This window comes from Canis lupus, chromosome 5, assembly GCF_011100685.1.
Source record: "Canis lupus familiaris isolate Mischka breed German Shepherd chromosome 5, alternate assembly UU_Cfam_GSD_1.0, whole genome shotgun sequence".
Taxonomy (NCBI): Eukaryota; Metazoa; Chordata; class Mammalia; order Carnivora; family Canidae; genus Canis; species Canis lupus.
In genome coordinates, this window is record NC_049226.1 from 19,377,085 (window position 1) to 19,399,866 (window position 22,782).

Here is a 22,782-nt window from a genome sequence, read left to right on the forward strand (position 1 = left end):
CCTGGCACAGGAGGCTGGAGGTCTCGTTCCACATCCGTGCAAGTATCCAAGACCTGGATGCTCCAGCTTCTGGAGAATATCTCCTTCTTATATGATGAAGCTTTCCCCTACCTCATTCCCCAAATCTCCATCAAATTCTGTTTGTTGGTCACAAACAACAGAGCCAACTCCAGGGTGGTCTCCAGGGTAGGAAGCCACCCTGGAAGGTGCATCTAGAATTAGCAAGCTGGTAGCAGAAGCCAGGCCTTAGTGTGGCTGGCGATGGGTCATTAGCCCAGTGGTCACCCCACAGCTAGACCTGGAGGCAGAAGGTTCTTTGGCTTAAATTTCTCTTTTCCTTGAGCTCTAATTTCTAGAGATGAAGGGATGGGAGAGGTCTTTTTTCCATTCCCTTGCTTCTGGGAAGATTAGTGTCTTAATATATCGTTATTAGTATTTTCTGAAAATTTTTCAAAGAAAGAACCCTCACAACCCCCTTGGGATTCCAAAGCAAAGTCTCCTCTAATATTAAACTTTAATTGCACTTGGTACAATTTGAATCATTTCCTTTCATCCTGTAGAAATGAGTTCCATCTCCTCTCCATTCTCTCCATTGTCTCTGAGAGGTGGTGAGAACATCGTGATCATTTCTGGGCTCATCCTAAGGCAGAGAATAAAAATGTTTTACCAACCTTCATATGGCTCTGCATGTCTTATAGTGCATTTTCCAGCATGTTCTCTCTTTCACTTTGATGCTCCCAAGAGCTCTCCGAGGTAGGTGACAGTGTCCCCATCTTATAGCTGAAGAGCCCCCACTCTGAGACACGTAGCGACCTGCCCAAGGTCACTAAGTCACTCAGTGTGGCTGAGCCTGGTTTAAATAACCTAAACCACAGACGTCTGGTGGCTCAGTGGTTGAGTGTCTGCCTTCGGCTCTTGCCATGATCCTGGGGTCCTGGGTGGGATCGAGTCCTGTATCGGGTTCCCTGCGAGGAGCCTGCTTCTCCCTCTGCCAATGTCTCTCCCCCTTTCTCTGTGTCTCTTATGAAGTAAAAATAAAATCTTTAAAAAATAAAATCTTAAAAAAATAAGAAATTAATAATAAAACCATAAGCCAAGCAAGGGTGCAGCACACGTGAAGATGTGATTCTCTCTTCTACGTTTTCCAACCGGGGGAAAGAGAGAAGAGAGAAGCACAGCAGCCTGCAGTGGTTATTGCTTTAGGGACCGTGAGATGTGGGTCTGGGGACACGGTGGGGAGAGAGACATTTCTCTGTCTACCCTGTTACGCACTTAAATTTTGTATCTTGTAAATATATCATCTTAAAAAAAACAACTAGTTGGGTTTTTAAAAGGAAGCAAGGGGAAGAACGGACTACAAGCTGGCTCTAGTCCTGCTTCCCTTGTAAACACCCTGTGTGGCTGCGGGCGAACCGAGCTGCCTGGGCCTCAGTTTTATCAGCTACAAAATGGGAATAAAGGAATAATTGCTCTGCCTACTAAATTCACCTGTCTACCAAATTCATGGACTCTTTCTGAGAGTAATCCAGGTCAGTAATTATGAATCTGGAATGGAATCAGCATCCCCTGGTTCAATCGTGCACGCCCCCTCCCAGATATTCCAAGACCCGCTCCCTCTTCCCCACGACAGTTATAAAAATCATTAATTCATGTGTCATGAAAAAAGCTCAGACACTGGAGTCAGACTTGACCTTAAAGCTCGGTGGCTCGGTTTACCAGTCATACGAGGACCCTGGTCAAGACACCTAATGCGGCCAACCTGAGTTTTCTGGAGCTGAGAGTGGGGATAACACATGTATCCCCCCAGGGGCTCGGGGGGCCTTAAGGAGCGAGGGAGCCAGGGCACGAGGACAGCACCCCACACATAGCAGAGACTCAGAAGCTATTAGTTTTCCTTCCCATTATAAACAAAAGGGATCAATAGAATGCATAAATAAATGAAGTAATGGCTTGCGAACTCTCTAGAAGAGTTAAATACAGCAACGGAACCTGGACTGGACGGGGTGGCTTCGGAGCAGCTGGCCTGCAGCCCCAGAGGGGAGGGAACTGGGAGGCAATGGTGCGTCTGTGAGCCATCACCTGCCCCCAACGTCGAAGCCCTGTGCCCCTTCTGCACGGGGTTGTCACCGTCTCACACCCAACGCCGGTGTGTAGATCTTGTTTATCATCTGTTTCCCCCACTAGAATGTGAGCTCCGTGGAGCTTTACTCAGGTGTAACTGAGAAATAAAAATTGTGTACATTTGAAGTGTGCAAAGTGGTGATTGGATACACATATGCATTGTGAAATGATGACTACCATCCAGTTGATGAGCATATCCCCCTTCACAACATTATCTTTTTGTGTGTGTGAGAAGGCTTAAGGTGTACTCTCTTAGCAAATATCAGGTATACAATACAGTGTTGTTGCCCGTAACCACCAGGCTCTACACTAGATCCTCAGGACTTGTTCATCTTGTAACTAAACGTTTGGACCCCTGAACAATGTCTCCCCAGCCCCCAACCCCAGCCCCCGCAGCCACCATCCAGTCTATTCTCTGCTTCATGAATTTAACCTTTTTTTTTTTTTTGATCCCACACAGAGTGATACCATACAGTATTTGTCTGTACTGTCTGGCTTATTTCACTTGACATAATCCCCTCCAGGTGCATCACATTGCAAATGGCAGGATTTCCTCTTTTAACGACAGAATAATAAATACTGCATTGTATGTATAGACCATATTTTCTTTGTCCATTCATCCATTGATGGACACTTAGGTTGTTTCCAATCTTAGTTACTGTGAATAGTCCTGCAAGGAACATGGGAGTGCAGATATATCTTCAAGTAGTTATTATACCCAGAAGTGGGATTTCTGGATCATAGGGTAGCTCTATTTTAAAATTTTCTTTAAAGATTTTATTTATTTATTCATGAAACACACACACAGAGAGAGAGAGAGAGAGAGAGAGAGAGAGAGAGAGAGAGAGAGGCAGAGACACAGGCAGAGGGAGAAGCAGGCTCCATGCAGGGAGCCTGACGTGGGACTCGATCCTGGGTCTCCAGGATCATGGCCTGGGCCAAAGGCAGGCACTAAACTGCTGAGCCACCCAGGAATCCCCATTTTAAATTTTTTGAGGAACCTCCATACTGTTTTCCACAGTGACACAACTGATTTACATTCCCACCCACAATGCACAAGGGCTCCCCTTTGTCCGCATTCTCACAAATATTAATTTTTTTCTTTTTTGGTAACAGTCATTCTAACAGGTCTGGAGTGATACCTCATTGTGGTTTAGATCTGCATTGCTCTGGTGATTAGTGAGGTTGAAAACTTTTTCATGTACCTGTTGGCCATTTGAATATCTTTTTTAGGAAAATGTCTATTCAGGTCCTTTGCCCATTTTAAAGTCAGATTATTATTATTATTATTAATTATTATTATTACTATTATTTTGCTAGTGAGTTGTATGAGTCCTTTATATATTTTGTACCTGGAAATTTCATCAGATAGATGATTTATGGGTATTTTTTTCCCATTTTGTTGGTTGCCTTTCAATTTGTTGAGGGTTACCTTTTCCGTGCAGAAGACTTTTAGTTTGATGTACCCCTATTTGTTTAGTTTTGCCTTTGCTGATTGTGCTTTTGGTATTATATCCAGAAAATCATTGCCAAGGCCAATGCCAAGGAGCTTTTTCCCTATGTTTACTTTTAGGATTTTTATGGCTTCAAGTCTTACATTGAAGTCCTTAATGCATCTCAAGTTAATTTTTGTGAGTGATGTAGGGAAGGGGCCCAGTTTGGCATGTGGATAGCCAGTTTCCCTAACACCATTTATTGAAGAGATGGTCCTTTAGGAGCAGAGGTTTTTATTTGTTTTGTAGATTGTCGAATTTCTGGAACCTAGAGGAGTGCCCATCACATAGTAGATGCTCAATTAATATTTGTGTGTAAACAAATGAGTGGCATTAGTAGAAGGGAAGAAAAATGAGGCCAGTTAGCAAAAGTCATCTCTACCCTGGAGCTCTCCTGACCTTCCTGGAGCAGGGGTTGGGGGGGCAGGTAGCTGTCAATGAGGTTATGAGGATGCTGCCAGCCTAGTGCTGGGATCCTTGGTCACCTCCTCTGGTTCTGGGGATATATTGAGCACACTGCCATGGTCCTACTGTGGGCACAGCTCTGGTCTGTTACTCTCTTGGGCAGTGACACAGGGCGGCTTGGCTGGCTACCAAGTGGCTTGGAAAGTAATGCATTTCTTGGAATGGGGACCACCTGGGTCCCTGAGGTGCCACTAACTGGAGAGAGGAAATGCTCTGTGACATAGAGCCTATGGTCCTGTGTGAATAGATGGAGAGATGGACAATGGGGAGACGGCAGGCATGGGAGAAACTCCAGCATTGTTCCTAACAAGAGTGAAGCAGTGAGACCCCACAGGACTCAGGCTAAGGAGTGATCTTCCCACACCACCCAATAGAGAGGCAGGACCCAACAAGGAGGTCACATGGCCCTCCTACTTCAGAGGCCACTGTCTCATTCCCCTTGACATTTATGAGAAAACAATCTGCCTAAAGCAAGGTCTTCAACACATCTCAGCGGACACAACCTGTCCTTGTGTCAATGTCCTCCAGAGTTAGAGACACCAGGCTCCCTTTGGCCTTAGAAACTATCTAGTCCAGCCTCCGTCTGGCACCCAAATCTCTATGACATCTCCCACCAATGGTCTCTCAGCTTTTGCTTGCACACCTCCAGTGATGAGGAGATCTTTCATGACAATCCATTTCATTTTCGCAGAGATCTTTCTCATCCTGTCCCTCAAATGTGTTTCTCTAAAGCTTCTGCCCACCCAGTGCTATCCTTTGGGATATTCAAAAGTCTAATTTTTCATCGATACCAGGCCTTCCGCCATCATGCCTTCTCTTGTACAGGCCAAACCCTTCACGTCTGTCAGCAGAGTGGATCAGGAAGGACGTGGACAGGGAGAGAAGAGGCTGTGGATGACTCACCTTGGAATCTGCAGGTGTGTGCCATCTGCGGGGAGACTGAGCATGCTTGATGGAGTCCCCTGAATGGATGGACGAGTGAGTGAATCAGTGCAAGCTTCTCAATCTGTAAGTGAGGAATGTGAATCTCAGGGAGGCTAAGTGACCTCAGCAAAAGCCCTGCAATCCCCAACCCTGGAACTAGCTCCTAGTTCAGAGGACTTTCCAGAGTTCTATACTGGAGTGTTCAGAGACGTGGTTTTACTGTATTTTCTCTCTTTTCAGGTTTGGCCTGGTTAGCGCCACAGAAGTAGCCCACTTGGCTCCTGTTCCCTCTCTGTGCTCACTTGCTGTGGCCCTCCCACCATTCTGTCCACTCCACCTAGAACCTTTGCTCTCGATCTTTCCTCTCCCCAGAGCTCCCTTTTCCCAGGTGTCCACTTGGCTAATTCCTCCTCACCTCCTTCAGGGTGGACACAACCTGTCCTATTCAATGAGACCTCACCTGTTCAATGAGACCAATGCTGACTAATCCACTTAGTACTCTCACCAGCCTGCTCCCACCTTGGCACACCTGACCCCTCTTACCTGGCCTTATTTTTCCTTTTGTTCTATAGTTCTATCACCTCCTAACATTCTATGTGATTGACTTATGATGATTCCTTATTGTCTGTCTCCATTGATAGAATGTCAGTGCCATGAAAGCAGGGAGCTTTGGGGGTTTTGTCCACTGTTATATTCCAAGTACCCAGAATAGTGCCTGACACCTAGTAGGGGATCGATAAATATTTATTGAATGAATCTCCTACTTGGGAGAACCTGGTAGGGCCCCAGGTTTGAATCAGCTCCCACAGGACACAGTAGGTGCTGAATGCGTATTTGTTATTTTTTTAAGATTTTATTTATTTATTCATGAGACACACACACACACACAGAGAGAGAGAGAGAGAGAGAGAGAGGCAGAGACACAGACAGAGGGAGAAGCAGTCTCCATGTGGGGAGCCTGACGTGGGACTGGATCCCGGGTCTCCAGGATCACGCCCTGGCCTGAAGGCAGTGCTAAACTGTTGAGCCACCCGGCTGCCCACATATTTGTTAATACATGGATTAATTGATTATATGACAAGTCTTTGCTGCTCTGTAGCACTGTGTATCATGTGCTGCCTACATGGTTGAAGGGACAGATGTGTCACAGGCTCTTCTGGGGTTGCCCTACAGGTCCCACCATGGCCAGGGCCTAAAGGATGCCCCATGAGAGATCTGTGGAGTGCGCTGGTTCGTGGTTGCTCTTTGGCTTTCCAACCCAACAGATGCCGCATGTGGTAGGCTGGGTCATGGCCCCAAAGAGCCTCAGGTCCTAACCCCTGGAACCTGTGAATGTTACCTTATACGGCAAAAGGGAGTTTGCAGAGGTGATTGTGTTAAGGATCTTGAAATGGAGAGATTATTCTGAATTATCCTGATTGCCCTACATGGAATCACAAGAGTCCTTTTAAGAGAGAGGCAGAGGAGGTTTGATGATAGAAGAGGAGAAAGCCATGTGGAGTCAGGAGGCAGAAACCAGAGATGAGCTTGGAAGGTGAAGGAAGGAGCCCTGACCCAACATGCTCTGGTAGCCCCTAGAAGCTGAAAGAGGCAAGGAAACGATTCTCCCTTTAGAAACTCCCAGAAGAACCAGTCCTTCCAACATCTTGATTTTTACCCAGTGACCCTGATTTTGGACTTCTGACCTCTAGGACTGTAAGAGAACAAATTTGTGTTGTTTTAAGCCAATAAGTTTGTGGTGATTCGTTATGGCAGCCCCAGAAATCTAATACACATCATTCTATAGGCAGCTCCCTGCTTCACTGCCACCAGCATAAACCTCAGGTATGCTTTTCACATCACCCAAACCGCAGACCCTGGGAGACCAAGGTTGGGGTAGGGGGAACGCCACAACGTCCTGAGTGATTTCACCCCGGTAGCCTTGTGTGGTTCCCAGTAGAGCCACCCATTTCCTCCTCTAGAGCTCTCCAAGTGCTGTAAATAGGCCCTGAAGCGTCTTGCTGGCCTAGAGTAGCTTTTCAGAGCGGACCTTTCAATCTCCTGCTTCCAAGTATTTAATTAGTCCTAAATGAAGAGTCCTCCAAAAGCGTACAGCACTTTTGCACATTTGCTGACATAATCGCATTTGCTGTTGCCTCTGATCATCATCCTGGAAATGTTCCTTTCCTTCTGGCTCCCCCGGAGGTGGTTTTATGGGCACTGAGAGCAACAGTGTTTTTCAAAGCATGAACCCTCATCTCCTGGGAACTTCTGAATTCTATAGCGAGATTTGTCATTCCACAGAGTAATGGCTGAGTTGATCAGTCCAGAGTATTTCTGAACCCCACACATGATCACCATGTTTCCATGTTTCCAGGCTTGGGATTCTTGTGGACTATGTCCTGTAGTCAGCATGACCACCCTGAAAGGTAGAATTGTTATTCCTTCCTTACAGATGAGGACACTGGGGTTCACTCTACTGTGGGAACCCATCAAGCATAAGGATTAGAAACTGGATATGGTTGTCATTAGTGTTATGCTCCAAATATTCTGGCTATCTCCTTCTCTGGGTAGTTGGAAAGATTGCCATTACTGGCGACATGGTGGTTGAGTGGGTTGCATGATGAGGACAATGGAACAATGAGTTAGTTTGTGAGTAGAAGAGAGAGGTATGTCTTCCAGGCCTATCGTGACCCTTTGAGGTCCTTTCCCTCTGCCAAGGTGACTGACAGTGTCCCAGATAGAAGCTGTTCCATCAGTCTGGGTTTCAGAGAGAGGACATGGCCCAGAACTGGAGCTGGCCTATGGTGGGCACCCAACATGCTGTAAGCCACTAAGATTTGGGGGTCCTGGGTCACCATAGCATAACCTAGCCTCTCCCAACTAACCCAGTTCCAATGTCAGCTCTGTGACTTTTTAGCTCCATGGCCTTGTATGAGTCCATTAGCTTCTCCAGGGCTTGGCTGGATGGAATCTAGCACAGAGTTCTGGGGATGAATGAGATAAGACGAGTAAGATGCTTAGTATTAGGGCAGCTCCAGTGGCTCAGCGGTTTAGCGCCGCCTGCAGCCCGGGGTGTGATCCTGGAGACCCGGGATCGAGTCCCACGTCGGGCTCCCTGCATGGAGCCTGCTTCTCCCTCTGCCTGTGTCTCTGCCTCTCTCTCTTTCTCTCTCTCTCTCTCCTCTCTGTCTCTATGAATAAATAAATAAATAATCTTACAAAAAAGATGCTTAGTATTATGTCTGTCATGTAGTAAGTGCTCAGTAAATGAAAGTTGTAGTCACTATTGTTACTACTGTTATTATTATAAATGAAATTAATTATCCAGAGTCCCTGAGTTAGGAATGGTTGGTAGGGTGTGAGAAGAGGAAGACACCATACTTTTTTGAGCAACTATTATGTCTTTTATGCCTTCAGAGTCTTCATTCTGAATGTTGGACATCAAAATCCCTGTATTTCAGATGAGTAAACTGAGGTTCAGAGGATTATTTAAGTTGTCTAGCATCATTAAGTGGTGGAACCAGAATTTGAATTTATGTTTGGGTGACTTTCTCCCTATTATCTTCTTTATCTTCCTTGAAAGAGAACTCACCCACCCTCTTGCTCTTTTGGTGGGAATGCAAACTGGTACAACCACTCCGGAAAACAGTATGGAGGTCCTCAAAAAGTTAAAAATAGAGCTACCTTACGACCCAGCAATTGTGCTACTAGGCATTTACCCACAGAATTCAAAAATACTAATTCAAACTGATACATGTATGCCAATGTTTATAGGAGCATTATCTCTAATAGCCCAATTATGGAAGCAGCCCAAGTGTCCATCGATTGATGAACGGATAAAGAAGATGTGAGATATATATATATATATATATATATATATATATATATATATATATATATATGAGAGTGAGTATAATATTAATCAGCCATAAAAAGAATGAAATCTTGCCATTTGCAGCAACATGGATGGAGCTAGAGAATATTATGCTAAGTGAAATAAGTAAGTCACCAGTCAGAGAAAGATAAATACGATGTGATTTCACTCATATGTGGAATTTAAGAAACAAAACAAACAAGCAAAGGAAAAAGAGAGAGAGAGAGCAAGACAAATCAAGAAACAGATTCTTAACTCTAGAGAGCAAACTGATGGTCACCAGAGGGGAGGTGGGGCATGGGGATGAGGGAAACAGGTGATGGGGATGAAGGAGCGCGCTTGTCTTGATGAGTACCAGGTGATATATGCAAGTATTGAGTCACTTTATTGTACACTAATATAACACTGTATGGTTACTCACTGGAATTAAAATAAAAACTTAAAGGAAGAATTCCCCCAGTGCCAGGCACACGTTACCCCCTTAAGCCCCACCTCCCCCACTCCACCCTCCAGCCAGCCCCATTACTTTCCCACATCAGCTCGGCTTGTCAAGGGCTCCAAGATGCCAGCCTTCTGCAGCCTCCTCCTCGAATCTGGACCGTGCGCATCCTGATTTGACCTGCAGGAGCCCAGCCTCATTTGGGATCCCTCCTCTGCCTTCACCTGCTTCTCTTTGCCTGGCCAGGGGAGCACATGGGGTTCTCAGGATTCTAGCCTAAGACAGCTTGCGTACCTTCTAACCCCAGGGCACTGGGGCTGGAGCCTCCTGCCCAGCAGGATAAGACCTCAAGGGAAGCACACTACACTGGGAAATAGAAGAGCCTACATCTCCTCTGGGCTCTACATTGAGAATAATAGTCTCTTACCTTTGCAGCTTCAACCCCCAGGAGCTCATTTAGCTCTGCTATGCTCCTGTGACAGGGAGGCCAGCTGCTACTACCACCATCTCTCCATACACAGAGATACTAAATCCACCTAGATACCGAATTTCTGGATGCTCTGTGAGATAATCCTGAGTTCAAATCCTACTCTTTCATGTACTCATTGTGTGATATTAGGCAAGCCACTTAACCTGTGTGGCCTCAGTTCCTGTATTTTTTTATCCTACTGTAAAAACTAAACTGGATACAATATGAGAAGTCCTCATTTGTAGAGTGACACACAGTAAGTGCCCCACAGCTAGTGGCTATCCGTAATCAGCATCATTACCATCATCTTTATCATTATCTAGGGTTTATTGTTATCCTGTCCCAGCCTCACCTGCAAAACGAGAGTTTGAAACAAGCTGGTCTAGTTCCCCTCCAACTTTGAGTGACCACCTCAAACACACATGCACATGTGCATGTACATAAAGGCACACACACATGCAAGCACATATGCTGCCCAACGAGGCAGAACAAGGGGCCCCAAGCCTACAAAGCCAAAATGACAAGCCTGGGCTTCCTCCGTGTCAAGTTCAGGTGGCAGGGACAGTGCCATGGTGGCTGAAAGGCAAGAGGGTAGGGAGCAAGGGGAGGTGGCCAGATGGAACAGCAGGCTGTAGAGAGACCTGGGGCCTTGAGGGGAGCCCCAGAGCCTTCCCCCACTCCCCGCAGGCCTGGAAGCAGTGCCCCATAAAACCTAATGGATATGTGAAGTATCAGCATAAGGGAAGGTCTGGGAGGCAGAGAGAGCTCTCATCCCTCCCAGGAACCAGGGCTGAGACACAGTGGCGGAGTGACAGGCCACTTGCAGCCTTGGGGACCTGGCTGAGCAGACAGTGTAGGCTCCATCGAGTGGAGGGGGGCAGGAGCTGTGACAGCAGCATGGCTTACCCTGTCACCTGGGTTCCTCCCCTCCCTACCCCCATACCTAGGGCTTTGCTGGGAGAAAGCGACAAAGCCTTCCCCAACTGTAGCCTGGCTTTCCGGAAAACGGGCGTGCCTGGCCCTTCACCTGTATTCTGTGTCCCCAGTGCTCTGTGCTGGGCTCATCCTGGACGCAGGAAGGATGACCGTGCTGGGGTCCCTCCAGTCTCAGGGCCATCTCACTGGATGCAACAAGCTCTGGGGAGAGGCAAAGCTTTGGATCAAAGAGCTACATCTCTCTGGGAGGCTACTTTGTTAGAGGAGGCTCCTCCCTGAGAAGAGGGAGTCACACGACTGAAGTCCCTTGAGATACCATGGCCTGGACCCAGCAGGCAGGAGGGCTCGGCGGTTTGCCCTGTGCCCCGGGTGGGTTCCAGGGGAAAGGGGTCGCCAGAGCATTGCTGCCGGCAGCCTGGCCCTCCAGAAAAGAGGGTGTCTGCTGTCAGGGGAAGGAGGGCCCTTCACTCCCTTCTCCCTTGGATGGCACACACAGAGCCATCTCCGCCATCTGCCCACAGCCTATAATTCAGCCGCCCAGCTGCACCGAGTGCTTGACTGCTCTGATTGCGGGGAGGCCAGATTACTGAGTGAGCGGGTGATTGGCAGGTGCCCTGCGGGCCCAGCTGCCCAGGGAGCAGAGGCGGGATCCACGTGACGCCGAGCTGCCCACGAACCCCAGCTCCCAGGCCTGCCGTGAGGCCCCCTCCAGGAACTCCCATGTGTCCCTGACCATCATTCTTAAGTCCGGGCTTCTGCAACTGCAGTGTGCAGACAGGTCCCCTGGGATCAGGTGAGAATTCAGGTTCCTGATTCAGTAGGTCTGAGAGGAACCAAGATTCTGCATATCTAACAGCTCCCATGCTGCTGAGAATGCTGATGCAGAGACTATACACTGAGTAGGAGATCTTTAGAGTTTATGTAGCTTGTGTGTGTGTGTGTGTGTGTGTGTGTGTGTGTATAATCTCAATCTGTCTGGGCTCTGGTAACAGCCCTGTGGAAAGGTGGTGAATAATAATGATGACGATGATGTTGATAATTGCTATCACTCTTCATGCCTCCGGTGCAAGGTGCTGTGCTTAGCACTTTATAAATCTTACCTCATTCACTCCTTACAACACCTCGGTGATAGCGCTCTTTTTTCAGAATTTACAGATGAGAAGAAAAACCTGACATTCTGAGCTAACTCAGTTACTTGCCCCAGGTCGTGAACCTCATGAGTGGTAGCATTAGAATTCAAGCTCATCTCTTCTACGGCAGCCCGCCCCCCCCAGCCACATACAAGGTTAGCAAAGATGAGCCTCTTTTAAGAAGCCAGGGTCAAGGGTGCAAGCTCTGGAGTTAGCGCGTGCCTGACTCTAGCAGGATCCCCAAAAGCATGGAGTCTGGAGCCAGGCTGCTTATACTTGAATCCTAGCATTGCCACTTGCTAGCTTAGTGATCTCAGACAACGTACTTAACCTCCCTGTGCTTTTAGCTTCTTCAGCTGTGAAGCAGCAATGATAATACTAGGGTTATTATGAGGATTATATACACCATGAGGTCTCATTACACATACATATCTTGTAATATATATAATCTTCACAATAACCCTGGTATTTATCTATCTATCTATCTATCTATCTATCTATCTATCTATCTATCTATCTATCATCTATCTATCATCTATCTATCTATCATCTATCTAATGAGATTACCTAGAGAGAGCAGTTAGAGAGTGTCTGGTGCAGATATGAGTGATGTTGAGCACTAGGGAAATGGGAATATTGATACAATAGAAACTATTACTTAACCACGTTTTTTTAGCATGTGCTGGACACTTTTCTAAGCATTTGACATATGGTCACTCATAATTCTCCTAGGAATGCTATAAACTAGGTGTAATATTAATCATATTTTATGGACAAGGAAACTGAAGGCACAGACTTCAATGACTTGCCCAAATCACATTGCTAAGTAGTGGTAGAGAGGAATTTGAACCTTGTGTGGTTCACCCAACACATGCTGCCACACTAACTGTTTACTATGTGTCAGGCCCTGTGGTAGGTACTGGAGCACAGCAGTGAGCACGATAGACTCCCTGCTCTCCTGAGGCCAACACTCTCGGGTCCTAGAATACTATCACCTCAGCACTCTGCACGGTGCTTGGCACATGACAAAGCCTCAATAAACATTAGCTCTGCTTCTCCTCTTACCCTCCTCTCTCTCCTGGGGCAGCCATCACCAGTGGATCACTGCCTTCTTTCCCACAGAACCCACTTAGGGCCCCCAAACCTGTCTCAAGACAGCACTCCAGGCAGCCTCTACCAAACCTTTGGGTTTGCACGGAGGACAAAACCATGTCAGCTCTGAGCAACCATCCTCTAACAGAACAAATGAATGCTGGACTCCAAAGCCCATGCTGTCCGCCCCCTTGGGAGGAAGCCACAAGGTTCGGAGACAGGGGTGCCGAAGGCCTGTACAGGAAAGAGCTGAGAAGCTGAGATTAGTCAGGGAGGTGGGGAGAAAAAAAAATGCCCACAGCACCTCAACTCTCTTGCTCTTGGCCTGGAGGTCTCCAGAGAGGAGGTCCTGAGCAGGGTGACCAGGAGCAGGGTCTGATCAGGGTCTGGCCAACCATGTGCAGACCTGGTCCCTAGGGACACTGAGTATCACTGATAATCCCATGAGGCCCAGGTCTTTGGAGGCTGGCACTAGGCTGGGGGAATGATAGAGGGGCCAAGGCAAAGGGGGAACAAGGGGCTCTCTCCCAATCTGGAATCTGTTGCCTGCCACAGAGCCCGCCCACTGCCCAGCAGTGCATTCCCACCCCTGCAGAAAGCCTCACTGCAATGCCTGCTTTATGGCCTCTGCCAAATGAAGCACAAACTTAACTACATCACCCCCCCGACAGGACAGGGGAGGGGGCTGGAGGTGGCACACTGGGCTGCCTCAGCCCCCTAATCTAATCACTGGCGTGGGTCATTTCAATTACGGACACCAGAGTGTGGTGGGGGACCCGGCTGCTCATAAAAGCCTCCATGCTGTTGCTCAGCTAATTATGAAGCTCTTACTGTCTCAGCAGGTAAATAACTCAGGACTGAAAGGTTCGGGCTGCTGAGATGGAGCATGAGCCAGGGAACAGGACAGGGAGATGCCTGGGATGGGAGCCCGGGCACAGATGGGGTCGCAGGGAGAGAGGCACAGCCGTCTGGAGGGAACAGGAGAACTGGGGTCTCTGCCCTGGGACGATCACCCAACATCCAGGAATTGGGGGAGGAATTCCCTATCTTAAACACAAGATTGAAGTTTTCTAGAAACCTCAGCGCCACACCGTTGGATAAAAATTTCAGCTCCGCCTCCTTTTGCTAACCTTGTCTTTTTTATTTTTATTTTTTAAGATTTTATTTATTTATTCGTAAGAGACACAGAAGTAGAGGCAGAGACAGAGGCAGAGGGAGAAGCAGGCTCCTCACAGGGAGCCTGATGTGGGACTCGATCCCAGGATCCTGGGATCATGCCCTGAGCCCAAGGCAGATGCTCAGCTCAACTGCTGAGCCGCCCAGGCGTCCCTAACCCTGCCTTTATGTGTATATTTAGGTCCTTGGGAAGGGAGAGGGCCCCGGGGAGCCAGGGGCAGTTCCATGTTGGCTGTCCCTGGGGTTGGAGCTGTGATCTCTTTGGTTTGCTTCCTGGTCTGACCTGTCCAGGCTCAAAGCTGGAGCACAGAGGCTGGCCGGGTCATGAAGGTGTAAGGCGAGGGGCTCAGCTTCCTCCACCACAACAGCTCCTCCCCCGGAGGACACGCAGGGAGCCAGAGCCCCCGGCTATGGGCTGTGCACGGGGCGGCAGGCAGGCTGTGGGGGAGCACGGCAGCAGCTCTGGAAGCTATTCTGAGATCCAATGACATATAAAATAGAGGGCTGCCTGTCTAGCCTGGGTGCTTAGCTCAGCCTTTACTCTCGACGTCAGCGAAGTCCCCAAAATTGGAGCTGCGATTTCTTGGTGAGTTCTGAAACTACCTTAGATTCTGGGAAACGGCAGATGGTCGGAGCATTCACAGCTGGGAGAATCCCATTTTTGCTCTGTTCCTCAGTTTCCTTCCTCTGTGAAACAGGAATCGTGAAACTTGTAAGCATTTGGAGGAGCCGAGCTGAAGCTGCTCTGTAAATAACGGCTGCGGGCGCCTTGTCTTCCTCCCTCTGCACAGGGCCTCTGGGCCCTGGCTGCCAGGTCGAGGTCACGGCCACTCGGTGCTTGGACGGAGGTCCAAGGCTTCCCTCCTCAAGGGCTGCCTCTTCCAAGCAGACATAAAGAACCTGGAGACGTTCTCCGGGGAGGAAGCGAAGGGGGGCTGCATGGAGAGTGGAAGTCCCACCACCCATGGCCCCTGCTAGAAGGCCTGCGACGGCTTCAGTCCTTGGCCTGTGGATCCTGGAATGAGGGCGCCTGCAGGGAGAACAAGAGCCCGTAACTGGACTCTGATTGAAGTACTGGAACAAGGACCTCACACCACAGACTTAAGACGAGAATCCATTTGTTGACAGCAGGCAGGTCTTGTTGTTACTTTGGGATGTATCATCTACTTTTCAAAGTACCACTAAATACATGGCTTCACTCTGATCCTCAGAGTTCTGTGATTTGGGTAGAGTGAGTCGGAGCAACCCCAATGCCAAATAGGGTAATTGAAGCTCTGAGAAATTAGCTCCAGGTCCCCTGGCTAGATAGTGATGGAGCCAGGACCCAAACCAGGTGCCTTCTCCAGGGACAGCTGGAAAGGAAGGAGACTTGGTAGTGAGGAGCTCACGGCAGGCCTTTGCCCCTCTAATAACCGAGGAAGTGAAGAGCAATCTAGCAGGTGGTGGCAGCAGGTAGAGGCAGAGGAGGCCAGGAACAGAAAGGAGGAAGTGAGGAGGGAAACAGGTGGAGGTTTGCATGGACACTTCCTGTTCACAAACTTCTTATGTTCCTCATTTCATTAACAGCAGCAGTGGAATTTCATGGACAATTGGCGTTGAGCACTAACTGGGAGGTAATGAGAGAGGGAGGATGCAGGTAAAGGCTGTTTGAATTTAAATTCTTTTTCTTTAGGGGGAAGGGGAGGTAGGTTTTTTTTAAAGGCAATTTTAGCGCCGCAAAAAGTTCCTAGCAAACAGCTTTGGACTTTTGAGTCCTCCACTGACAGCATTAGGAGTGCTGATTCTTGCTCAGCCTACTGTGGTCTACTCAGCAAGCTCCCGATGGCTGCCCTGACAGCAGGCAGAGGGACGCAGGAGGACAGGGAGTCTGACCTTGGGGCGACTCTCCCCTCAGACCTGGGAAGACACGCGAGAAATGTGTCCAACATCAGCAGTGAGCTAGGATGAATTGCTCTGCAATTGTTATTGCACAGCTGCCATGAGCAAAACTCTGTGTGGACCCGGGCAGAGATGGGACAGAAACTAGAATTAGAAAACGGGGTGACTCTTCCAGGAGTATGTGGTCTGTGTGACAGGTGATGCACATACACATGTACACACACCCCACACATGTACACATACCCAACAACACACACCCCAACACACACATATCCACACATACACAGCACACATGTACACACACACCCCACGTCACACACCTCTGTACACACGCGCATATAAATGCACATGCACAGCACACATGTACACACAACACACTCATGTACACACAACCACAACACACACCTACATACACATGTGTATACACCACATGTAGACATGCATCCCACATCACACACACACCTGTGTACACACATGCATACACACGTACATACCCCAAAACACATACACCTATGTACACACACTCCACACACGTAGGTACACATAAACATAGGCCATAAAATATTCAAAGGAGGAAGGATATAGAAGAGGATAATACCAAAGATAGAGAGAAGGGGACAGAGTCATGAGATGATCAGAGGAAGAAGGTGGGGGAAGGCTGTTCTGAGCAGGGTCCTTAGACGGAGTGGCACACAGATTGGTGAAACAAAAGAATATGTCAACTAGCAGCAGAAGCTTGGGTGGAATGGCAAGCCGGTTAGGCTAGACGGAAGCCTCCATAAAAAGAAGCAATGCGAAATGAAGAAAGTCGAAATAAAAGGAAGGAAAATCTGTGGAAGACTTGAGCTCTAACCTTAGAATTCAAGCTATGGGGCCACGGGAACTGTCATAAGATAAGCTAGTTGGTGCAGATTTGGCTACTAGAGAGTAAGAGCCAGAAGTTAATGAGTCACCCAAGTGCCCTGTGACTCTAGGGCTCTTCTGTCTTAACAAATAACTGTGGGCATAGAGGGAAGGTACAGGACCATTGGGACTGTCATGGTTAGTTTTGTGTGTGAATTTGGCTAGACCACAGGACCTAGATATTTGGTTAAACATCATTCTAGGTGTTTCTGTGAAGGTATTTTTTTATATGAGATTAACATTTAAATCAGTAAACTTGGGTAAAACAGATTCCCTTCCAGAATGAGCCTCATCCGATTAGTTGAAAGCCTCAGTAGTAAAACACGGGCTACCTGGAATAAGTGGGAATCCTGCCAGCAGACACTCCTGCCTCTGCTTTGGACTCAAACTGTAACTACTCTGTGGGTCCCGGCCTGCCAGCCTACTTGCAGATTTGGGACTTGTCAAGAGTCCACAGCCATGAGAGTATTATGGACTGAATCGTGTTACCCACCCTCAAATTCATGTTGAGGTCTTAACCACCAGTACCTCAGAATGCGTATCTGGAGTAGGGCCTTTAGAGAGGTGAGGTTAGGTGAGGTTATTAATGTGGGCCCTAATCCAATAGTTGGTGTCTTCGTAAATGGAGGAAATTCAGATACAGATATGAACATGCACAGAGGGAAGGCCGTGTGAGAACAGGGACAAGGCAGCCATCTGTGGGCCAAGGACAGAAGCCTCAGAAGAAGCCAACCCTGCTGACACCTTGATCTCAGACTTCCAGCCTCCAGAGCTGTGAGAAAAGGCATTTCTGTTAAAGCCACAAAGTCTATGGTGTTTTGTTATGGCAGCCCTTGTAGACTAATAAAACGATAGTGGATTATAATCTCCTTGAACCCAAGGACCATGCATGAAGCCTATCCCCCAGCTCAGGGCCTTACACATAGTGTGTGTTGGCTAAATGTTGTGCTAGATTGGGTCTGATGGGCTTGTTACCCGGCTTCTCTCCAACAGTGATGTGGTGCAGGGGAAGAGATGCTCATCTGAGACACCGGGAACAAGAGCTTCAGGACACAGATGTGCCTTGAATCTTGCACCCTGCTTTGTGCGAGATTGTCCTTGGGAATCGAGTCAAGTGAAGAATGACATATTTTGTATTCTCTGGTCTGCCTAACATAACACCTAGGACTTAACTAACACTCAGTAAACTGAGTCATTCAGTTTACTGAATGACCAAGATAGAACTGGGAGATGAAGTGATCTTACACTTAAAAAACAAAAAACAAAAAAAGCAAAAAAAAACAAAAAAAAAAAAAAAAAAAAAAAAAGCTAAACTGTCAAAACATGTATGTATGTAATGTACCTAGACATTTTCTGAAAGAAATTCCTAATGGTGGTCACTTTTGGGGAGAGAAATAGAATAAGAAGGCAAGCTTCTTTTTCACTGTATACCATGAGATATCTGGACATTTTTGTCATGAATACATTCATCCTAGGTCATTCAGTACCTCAGCAGGTGTGAACACCTGCACTGCAACAAGAGGTGAGGAGCTTTTTAACCCATTATGCTCCATTCCCTCCTCTCCACAAAACCCATTAGCCTGCCCTGAGTCTCCACGAGCTGCCCCACAGGGCCCAGAGGGAGCACAGGGTGATGGCATAGAGCCCCAGTATGATGGTGTAGGCTTGAAAGAGCAGTCGGTCAAAACGTTCCAGGAGGGCCAGCCATTTAACCTCCTGTTGGTCTGACTGGTCCCAGGTTTGGAAGTAGGTGCTGATGGATTTAAGCTGGAACCAGACTTCCTCCAGGGTTCCTGTTGGGGCCAGGTGCTCTCGACAGATGGGCTCTGTGTGAGAGAGGAAAACATCCTAGGTGAGCCAAGGGCTCCCAAAGCCCCCTGGGCTTCCCACTGGAGCCAATGGAAGCCAATGGAAGCCTTGGTAAGCTGCTTACCAAGGAAGGTTTGTGGGCAAAACAGGGTGGCAGATTGGGTTGGGGTTGGGGCCTCCCCTCCGCCTACTGATGGGAGGATAGGCTGTGCAGAAGGAAGCAGAGCTGTGTTGTGCAGAAAGGACATCTAGGCTAGATCCATCCAGGAGATTTTCCGAGCTGGGGGCCAGCCCCACTGACTCAGTTGGAGCTTTAGGGACTGGGATGATTATTTTTGTTTAATTGTGATATAATTTACATATGACATTAGATTTCAGGTGTACAGCATAATAATTATATATATATACCAAAATTATGTCTTGAACATAACCCTGGCACAGCAGGTGGGTGGTAGGTAGAAGGTCCCCAGGTCCATAAGCATTAGGAAAATGCTGGGAACCAGCAGACTCACGACATAGACGAATGTACATATATACCAATACATCAGAATAAGTCTGGTTAACCTCCACTACCACACAGTTACACACTTTTTTTTTCTTGTGATGAGAATGTTTAGGATATACTCTCTTTAGCAACTTTCAAATATACAGTAAAAATACAGAACGCTTCACAAGTTTGCCTATCATCCTTGCACAGGGGTCATGCTAACCTCTGTATTGTTCCGATTTTAGTATGTGTGCTGCCAAAGTGAGCAGTGGGGTAATTCCTACACTGGTTCCCATTAAGCAACAGGGATCCAAATGCATACAAGCATGTGTGCACACACACCAGTACTCTATGATTCTAGGGCCAGTCGCTCGGTCACTTTAGCTAACCGGTTAAAACTGGAAAATACAAACAAAAACAAGCAAAGTCAACTGAAGGCCTGACCTCTGAGCTAAAGTGCGGCTTTCTGGAAAGCCAGCAGGTCTCCAGAGAAGTAAGATAAATGCATCACAGAAGCAAGGAAGCAAGTGTTTCAAACTTTTTGCACAGCAGGACACATGGCCTGGTGCTCCACTAATGGGACCCGGTGCAGAGAGTGTGATAGAGCAAGCCTAGGTAGGGACCTTGAGGTTTCTCACTAACCTGGGACCCCAGCAAGCTGGGCTCTGGGATCTACTCTAGGCCCATCGACATCAGTGTCCCCTTGAAGGCAGAAGAGGGGCCGCTCCTGCCCGCTGTTCCTCTCATCATAGAGCAATTTGACCAACAGGATGGACTTAAATAAGCTGATAACCAGGAAAGCCATACAGACTGTGAAGAAGACCCCTGAGGGAAGGAACCAGAGGAGGTGGAATTAGCCAGAATGTCTGGGGCTCTCCTGCCCCTGATCTGAAATGCCACATCAGATCTGTGACAGGAATGATGGAAGTTGGGTGTCTGGTGTCCCCGTGGGTGCTTACCAATCAGAGGGGTGCTCACTGCACTCCTTGGCATCTCATCAGACATGTTGACCCTGAAGACGGTGTAGCCTACCAGCACGCTGGTCTTGAACATAATCCTGGCCCGGCAGGTAGGTGGTAGGTAGAAGCTCCCCAGGTCCACAAGCATTAGGAAGATGCTGGGAATCAGCAGGCTCACGATGTAGACCAGCGGGCGCCTGCGAATCACCACCTGGCCAGGGACAAGGCGTCTACTGAAGAGAAGGTCTGCACTGAGGGGCTAAAATCCAAAGCCAGGGACACCTGGGTGGCTTAGTGGTTGAGTGTCTGCCTTCGGCTCAGGGTGTGACCCTAGGGTCCTAAGATCGAGTTCTGCATCAGGCTCCCTGCAGAGAGTCTGTGTCTTCCTCTGCCTGTGTCTCTGCCTCTCTCTCTGTCACTCTCATGAATAAGTAAATAAAATCTTTTTAAAAACTAAATAAAAGTTAAAAAAATAGAATCCATAGACATCCCAACATTTTTGCATAATGTGAAAAGACTGTAGGTTAGAAAAAGATTATTTTGTGGTTTAGAAAATAGAAAAAAAAACCCTTTAAGCTTTTATGTGGAACTAACATTACTAATTATAAGAAGAAGCATCAGCATCTATTTGTTTGCCACCGGCCATGGGCCAGGCACTAGCCTAAGTGTCTCCTGTGTCCTGTCCTGTTCAATCCTCACACCCACTTGAAGGGCTGGGCATTAGTATCTCCATTCTACAGACAAGGAAACTGAGGTTCACAGAGATTAAACTGCTTGTTTAAACTCACACAGCCAGCGAGTAACTGTTTTAAATCCAGGTCTTACACTAAGATCTTTCTCCTTATGCCACTTATGCAACATCTGGCACTGTTCTCGGCTTACCCTGACTTCCTCTGTGGAATGTGAGCACCTCAGCACTTGTGTGTCTGTCAGAGTTTGGGCAGGAACCAATGGCACCCCTGGGAGATCTGAGGAGAGCTTAGCAAAGAGACCGCTTACAAGGTGTGGGCAGGCAGAGGGCAACCACAAGAAGGAGGGTGGTGCCCTGGATGTTTGAGAGGACTGACTGAGTTATCCTTACCCTTAGCCCTGATGGGGCCCGGGGCTGGGAATGTGACTAGAACCTGAGGAGAGAGAGCCCACACAGGATCTAGGGCTCCCTCTTAGGGGCACAGCCAGCCTGGTGGTGACTCCACACGGAGAAAGATGGAGAGATAACCATCTTACTCTCCCTCCCCCTCCTCCTGCCAATCCATTCCCTCTTCCTACTGGTCAATGAGGCTGCAGCTCATCTCCAGAAGCACAGGGCAGCAGAAGGGGCGAAGTGGATCTAAGCAGGGGGGACAATGAAGATGCCCAGCAGCATGGCCAGGTATACAGAGCTGCTGAGTGGGGTTTTCAGCTGGGGATCTGAGACTCAAAGTTGCTCTGCTACTGCCATTTTTTGTATGCCTCACTTCTCTGGGATGGTGGTAGGAAATGTCTTTAATAAACACAAACTATTTTCATCAGGGAATGACAGGACTGCGTCCCGTGACACTTTGAGGGCAAGAGCAGCAATGATGAAAAAAATCCCTCATGGGGCCAAAAATAATCCCTATTTTATAGTGGGTATTCAGGACATGTCTACTGAACAATGAAGGTTCTGAGCCCTTTGCTGTGGGATCTGGGAACAAAATAGTGTCTGGAGTCTCCCATTTCTCTGATTCACTACACAACTGAATGCTTTCTAGGTGTCCAATAACATGTGAGATGCTTTGACACATGTGACGTGGTTTATTTAATTCTCACTGTGAGCTTCTTGGCAGGTCATGGAACACCGCCGTCCTAGAGTCGAAAAAATAAAGCTCGGTTCCTGAAGTAAGTTGAGTAAATGGCAGAGCTGGGCTGTGCCCGGTTCTCTTCCACCAGTCGCTACAACTCTTGATCTGACCAGACATCAGAGCTGAGTTCTTCTCCCTCATCTTCGCCTCCTGCTGTGAGGCAAGCACATAGGGAGAAGCCCAGGCAGAGGCCAGGGCCAGAGGAGACGGTGGTGGGAAGAGCTTGGTTGAGACCAGATATCTAGCACCTTGCAGAAGAGAATGGGGTGGGGGCTCCCCAGCCACTAAGTCTGGGAGCATATCCTGACTCTGTGGAGCTCGGCAGGTCAGAGCTGTTTGGAGGATTATAGTCTACTAGGCATAACTGGGTGCAAATATCTGAACAAAAGCAACACTCAGGCTTTGTAATAATTCAGTTAAAACACATTTCTACCAAAGCATGGTCAACAAGGAAAACAACAACAAAATGACCTGTCGTCCACTTCAGCCTCTCAAGCTGTCTTCATCATGCTGTAACAGAGATGGCAGTGGTTAGCTGGGGATGGTAGGACGGGAGTCAAGTGGTCAGAGTCCACCAGGGTCTTTGTGGTGTGCCCGGCAGGGTGGTGGGGGGTGACCAGGACTCCCCTAGACTTCCTGGCAGATATGACATGAAGAGGTTGGAAAGGGTAAGAACACCCTAAAGAATGTCCAAGTAGCCACGATGGTTAAGCAGAAACAGCCCAGACTTAGTCAAGAGAATCAAGCTCCAGAGGCCTTCAATTCCAAGTGCCCCGATACGTGCCAGTTTAAGTGATCCTGGGTATATGCCTTGATTTTTCA

General features: G+C 48.0%; 1 protein-coding gene, 1 long non-coding RNA gene and 1 other non-coding gene across 3 annotated transcripts in view; all 3 read right to left on the minus strand.

The window, feature by feature from the left end:
* Nucleotides 1-501: 501 nt before the first annotated feature.
* Nucleotides 502-5,540, minus strand: LOC111096098. The gene is made up of 3 exons (XR_005358848.1): nucleotides 5,464-5,540; nucleotides 4,983-5,085; nucleotides 502-640 (listed from the first exon to the last, which is right to left on the minus strand). It is a non-coding gene; the product is annotated as an uncharacterized LOC111096098 (long non-coding RNA).
* A 12,656-nt stretch (nucleotides 5,541-18,196) lies between these two features.
* HTR3B (5-hydroxytryptamine receptor 3B) overlaps nucleotides 18,197-22,782 on the minus strand; it is a 54,401-nt gene continuing 49,815 nt past the window's right edge. Inside the window, exons 7-9 of the mRNA XM_038536128.1 lie at nucleotides 20,138-20,348; nucleotides 19,821-20,003; nucleotides 18,197-18,708 (exon numbers count right to left, since the gene is read on the minus strand). Coding sequence (XP_038392056.1) covers nucleotides 18,458-18,708; nucleotides 19,821-20,003; nucleotides 20,138-20,348 — 645 coding nt within the window. The 3' untranslated portion in view covers nucleotides 18,197-18,457. The remainder of the gene's footprint in view (nucleotides 18,709-19,820; nucleotides 20,004-20,137; nucleotides 20,349-22,782) is intronic.
* LOC119872117 lies at nucleotides 19,344-19,447 on the minus strand. Its single transcript, XR_005360299.1, has one exon. It is a non-coding gene; the product is annotated as a U6 spliceosomal RNA (small nuclear RNA).